Source organism: Beta vulgaris, chromosome 4, assembly GCF_026745355.1.
Source record: "Beta vulgaris subsp. vulgaris cultivar EL10 chromosome 4, EL10.2, whole genome shotgun sequence".
Taxonomy (NCBI): domain Eukaryota; kingdom Viridiplantae; phylum Streptophyta; class Magnoliopsida; order Caryophyllales; family Amaranthaceae; genus Beta; species Beta vulgaris.
Genome location: NC_079205.1, coordinates 8,350,249 through 8,356,248, shown reverse-complemented (window position 1 = coordinate 8,356,248; position 6,000 = coordinate 8,350,249). Strand labels below are relative to the sequence as shown.

General features: G+C 38.7%; 1 protein-coding gene across 1 annotated transcript; it reads left to right on the top strand.

The window, feature by feature from the left end:
* Nucleotides 1-1,220: 1,220 nt before the first annotated feature.
* On the top strand, nucleotides 1,221-1,727 carry LOC125496457 (uncharacterized mitochondrial protein AtMg00810-like). Its single transcript, XM_048641916.1, has one exon. The coding sequence runs from the start codon at nucleotides 1,221-1,223 to the stop codon at nucleotides 1,725-1,727; it is 507 nt and encodes a 168-aa protein (XP_048497873.1).
* The last annotated feature ends 4,273 nt before the right edge of the window (nucleotides 1,728-6,000 follow it).

The window sequence follows — 6,000 nt, the reverse complement described above, 5'->3', positions numbered from 1 at the left end:
GCCTCCTTCCGCAAACTTGACCTGTTTCACTATCACACATAATTTGAAGGGTCCAACCAAAATCAACTAAATTATAAGAACCATCAACAGATAAAAAAAAGCATCCGCATTACTTACTAGTTACTAGTACATGTAACCAATTTGATAGAGAATATATTTAGGATCATATATTCTCCTCGATTAAGGATAATATTTTTATAATCCTTATATAGTTAGAATTCCTAACATGATTAGGATAATATTTGTACAACTCCACATAAACTTGCTCCTAAATCTACCCCATGTGTATTCTTGGGTTATCCCCGCAACCACCAGGGGTACCGGTGCCTAGACCTTTCCACACATAAGATAATTATTTCTCGCCATGTGATTTTTGATGAGAGCACTTTCCCCTTTGCCAACCAAGAAAAACTTCCCTTAGCTAATTACGATTTCTTGGTCCGCGCTGAGCCCTCTCCTCTCATCACTCACATGCTCCTCCAACCATACCCTGCTGGACACCCCCATGTCCCAAGCCTAAACATCCATAATACACTTAGCCGTGTTCCCCTCTCTTACCAGCCTCCCACTGTTGTACCTACTCCCTCTTACGGTCCAAAGACATCACAAACAGACCCACAAACTCTCATCTCTGTTCGTTTCTCCCCTGGATCTTCCAGCCCATCTCGTTACACACCACCCCTAGAACGAGGTGTACCCCCTGCAGTCCACGAGAGTTGCACCCATTTCCCCTCGTGTCACTCGCAGCAAACACGGGATTTTCAAGCCTAACCCTTGTTGTGGACTGGTTACCCAACCCACTGCATAAACATGCGCTTAATGACCCTAATTGAAATGCAGCCATGAGAGATGCATTTAGTGCTTTAATTATTACAGGGACTTGGGAATTAGTGCCTAAACCTACGGGGGTGAATATTGTTAATTGTATGTGGCTTTTTCGGCATAAAGGAAACTCTAATGGTGAGCTTGAAAGGCACAAATCTCGTCTTGCTTAATACTGTCCTTAGTTTGGCAATGGCACACAAATGGTCTATTCATCAACTAGATGTGAAAAATGCTTTTCTTCATGGTGATATGAAAGAAACGGTTTATATGCATCAAGCTTCATGGTTTGTTGATCGCAGGTCCCCTCATCATGTCTGCAGATTCTGAAAAGCATTATATGGTCTAAAACAGGCTCCTCGAGTCTAGTATTAGCGTTTTGCTACTTTTTTTTACACATGGGTTTTGTCATCACTAATAGTGAATCTTCTTTGTTCACTTATAGTCAGGGTCTCGATAGAGCATATTTATTACTCTATGTTGATGACATCATATTAACTACTTCATCAGATGGCTTACACAAGCGTATTATTACTCAGTTAAAGACTGAGTTCCCCAGGTCTGATCTGGAACCCTTGAGTTATTTTTTGGGTATTGCAGTTTCCCGAACTCCAACTTACACGCTTCTTTCACAACAAAATTATGCACAGGAAGTATTAGGACGCGCGGGTATGAGAAATTGTAAGCTTGTCGCTACTCCTGTGGACACTAAGTCCAAACTTAGTGCTGATTCTGGTCCTAACTTCCAGGATTCAACTAAGTACCACAACCTTGTTGGTGCTCTTCAGTACCTAACCTTTACTCGCCCTGACATTGCGTATGCGGTACAACATGTTTGCCTTTTTATGCATGACTCTCGGGAGTCTCATTATGATGCTTTAGAGCGCATTCTGCGTTATATATAGGGTACCATTGATCATGGTTCACATTTATATCCTTCTACTTTTATGCGTTTGATTACTTACACTGATGTTGATTGGGGTGAGTGCCTGACACTTGTTGTTCCACATCTGGTTATTGTACTTTTCTTGGAGACAACCTTATTTCATGGTCATCTAAGCGTCAGGAAGCTCTTTCTCATTCAAGCATCGAAGCTGAATATTTCGGTGTCGCTAATATTATTGCCGCTAATGTTATTGTCGAGTCTTGTTGGCTTCGTAACCTCCTACTTGAGTTACATTGCCCTTTTCGTCAGGTCACTCTTGTTTATTGAGATAGTGTCAGTGCTATCTATCTCTCTAGTAATCCTGTACAACACCAACGTACCAAACATGTTGAGATGGATATTCATTTTGTTCGAGAAAAGGTTGCATTGGGCCAAGTCCTGGTTCTTCATGTTCCTTCTAGGTATCAATTTGCAGACATCTTCACAAAAGACCTAGCTCCCTCGACAATTATTCACAGATTTTTGATCTAGTCTTAGCCTACGCCCTCCTCCCGCTATGACTGCGGGGGCGTGATAGAAAATATATTTAGGATAATATATTCACATCCGTTTAGGATAATATTTGTATAATCCCTATATAGTTAGGATTCCTAATATGGTTAGGATTATTCTTTTATAAACATTATATATATGATCAATGGAAAATCTCCAGATTTACAGAGTTTTCCAATCTAACATATTTGTAGGGAGGATATGTAACCTACGCTCTGATACCATGTTAGATTATAAAACTCCGTAAATCTGGAGATTTTTCATTGATTAATATATATAATGTTTACAAAAGAATAATCCTAACCATCTTATCCTAACTATATAGGGACTATACAAATATTATCCTAAATCGATGAGAAAATATTATCCTAAATATATTCTCTATCACAATTGAATACTGCAAATTTGGTACATTAGCATCTCTATTCTATATGAGAAGAGGGGTAGGACACCAAAATGTTAGAAACCCTATTTTACCCTCATTACATTTCTATTCTAACTACTTATTTTAATTTTTAAAAAAATTTAAAAATAAAAAAGGAAACTACCTAATTAATTTTAAAAATAAAAAAAGACATTACAAAAAAAAGAACCATCAACAATTCAAATACCCCTAATTTATTATATATAATTAACAATTAATTTAATTTTTTATATCCCCTAAAAAAAATTAATTTTTTCTACGTATTTTCGCACGCATCGCGTGCATATAAAACTAGTATATCTTAAGTTGAGAGCAAGGGAGCGAGAGATTGCAAGGGTTTAGATTTTTGGGTTTATGGGTTCGAGAAAGATAACTATTGCCTATTGGAGAAGGCTTAGTCTTTCATCCAAGGATAATGATTATTGATTAGTGAGGGAGTTAAGATTTTTCAAGTTTTGAAGATCCGGACAAGACACGAAGAACTTAGGCAGTAACTTATTAAGTTTTTGTCTTTGTAATTCCTTAAATCTTACCTTGTTTATTTTCTTGCTACTCTTGTTATTTAGATTAATCATGTTATAATCTTAAGCATTTAATTAATTACCTGTACAATTTTTAGATTTTTTCACCAAATACCCCCGACCGAAAAATCAATAAATTCACCATATACCCTCAATCTTCCAAAAATTCACCATATACCCCTAAGTTTTCGAAAACGTGCACTAGATGCCCTTTTTCTAACTTCCATTAACTCGCCGTTAGCTTTATTTACGATTTTGCCACCATTAAGCCCTAACCCTAATTCTAATCTAATCCTAACCCTAATTCTAATCTAACCATACCCCTAAACCCTTCCCCTTTCTTGAACCCTAGTTTTGATAATGACAAAGAAACAAAGGAACAAACTAAGTAGTGAACTAATGAGTTATTTAAGTGTATGGTGTTTAAGGTATCAATGCAAGGAACTGGGAGAATACGAAGTCAATGAAGAAGTCAAGAGAGGATTTCAAAGGCTAAGTAAAGAAGTTTCTATATTGATACTGGAGCAAGCATTGGATCAAGAAGAATAGAAGCTAGGCGTTTTATTTTCTAGTTCCAATGTAAAGGAACAAAGAAAGAATGGTAAGGAACAGTGGCAGTCATTTGAGAATGAGAGTTTGTTCCTTTGTAAGGAACAAACTAAGTGGCACTAAGCGAATATGTTAAAGGAACTTAGTTAATAAAAGGAACTAGACTTAGGCGTGCAACATAATAACGGTTAAAAAGATATTTGAGTAAGTCATGCCTAAATTATAGGAAATTAGTTATATCTAATTTCAAATGATAAAATCAGTTTTAAAAAGAAAATCTGTTTAAGAAAAAGATTTTATTTTTCGGAAAATAAGAAAATAAATATCCGGTTGTTAGAAAGATTTATTTAAAAGATATTATTTTCTTAAAGATTAAAAATTCAGTTTTAAAGATAAAAGAGTTTTTATAAAACTGATTTTCGGATAAAGCTCAAGGAACTCCTATTACTTAGGAGTAATGGCTAAAAATATCCACGTTCATTTATAGTTCATGGGATCATGGGACATGATGTGAAAACGGTTCCTTAGGGAAGGAACATCATGGGTTAAGGACTAACATGTACTCTAGTTTTAATCCCACGTTCTTCATGATTAACACTATAAATATAGAAGTCTAGGTAAGTTCCAAATTGTGTCTGACTAAGTAATTAAGTGAGTTTAACTTATTAAGTGTCAGTGCCTTCATTCTCTCATAATAGCCATTTGTTCTTTGCCTTCTTAGTCTAATTCCACTAAGCTTATTTCGATCAATTGTATTTTGGTTTTTGGGGTAAGGGAACTTTGAGTGAAGTTCTGTAAGAGAGAGGCTTGAGTGAAGCTTGTATGTGTGAGAAAACTTCGAGTGAAGTTGAGAGGAACTGCTGTTAAGGGAACAGTGGCTCAGGAACTTGAGTTTAGGAACTCAAGGTGTGGCTCGAGTTAGAATTAGGTTGTAACAAAGTTGTTTGGCCTAATTAGTGAAAGTGTTGAGTTTAAAATCCCTAGTGGTCGAGGTTGTTTCTTCTTGTTGGGCCCAAGAAGTTTTTCCTCGTAAAAATCCCTTGTGTTCCTTTAGCTTGTTTATTCGTTTAAATTTTAATTTCCGCAAAAAGTTAAGTTTATTTCTACACCTACAATTCACCCCCCCTCTTGTAGTGTTCCTAGGGAAATATCACCCTTACTCTAACCCTAACCCTAACTCCTTGGCAGCCCCCCACCCCCTCCCGTCCACCCACACCAGCCCATACCCCTCCCCCTGCCCCACCGCCGCACCGTTCACCGCCGACATCCCCCACCCCTTGCGCGTCCGTTCATCGCCGGCCTCCCCCACCCCCTGCGCTTCCGTTCATCGCCGGCCTCCCCCACCCCATGCGCGTTTGTTCACCGCCAACTCCCCCACCCCCTGCGAAAATCTAACCCATCCCCTCTTCGTTCTCCGTTGATTCCCCCACCCCCTCTTTGTTCACCGCCAACCTCCCCCAACCTATGCGAAAATCTGACCCACCCTCTCTTCATTCACCGTCGATTCCCCCATCCCCTGTGTGAAAATTTGACCCACCCCCCTCTTCGTTCACCCACCCCTTGCGCGAAAATTCGACAGGTGATGCGACGGTGATTGAAGAGGGGGAGGGGGAGAGAGAGGGGTGCTGCTACGGAGGGGAGAGGGAGGGGAGGGGGAGGGGAGATGCGGCGGTGGAGGGGGGGAGGGGTGGGGCTGGGGTGGGGGTTGGGCCTGGGGTAGATAGGTGGTGGGCTGGGGTGGTTAGGGTTTGGGGTAGGGTAAGGGTTTTTTAATGTTAAATTGTGGCAAAATTGTAAATAATGTTAACGGTGAGATAACGACAGTTACAAAAAAGGGTATTTGGTGAACGTTTTTGAAAACTCAGGGATATATGGTGCATTTTTGGAACATTGAGGGTATGTTGTGAATTTGTTGATTTGTCAGGGTTATTTGGTGAAAAAACCCTTCTAGTTAATATTTGAGTATACTTGTTATTTATAGTCTATATTTTCAATTTTAATTAGGAGAAATTCACAAGAGATGGCCCAACTATTACCCATTTTCTTTTATAGGTCCCAACTATGGATTATTCTTTGAAGGTCCCAAGTTTACCATATTTTGACTTTTATAAGTCCTGAATTACTTATCAACGGTTTAACAGGTAATATTTTTAAATGTTGGCCTCATTTTATAGGTCTTTTTCACTTCCTGAAAGCGTTAGAAGATGGTAAACATTTAAAAATCTTACCTTCTAAACTGGTTATAA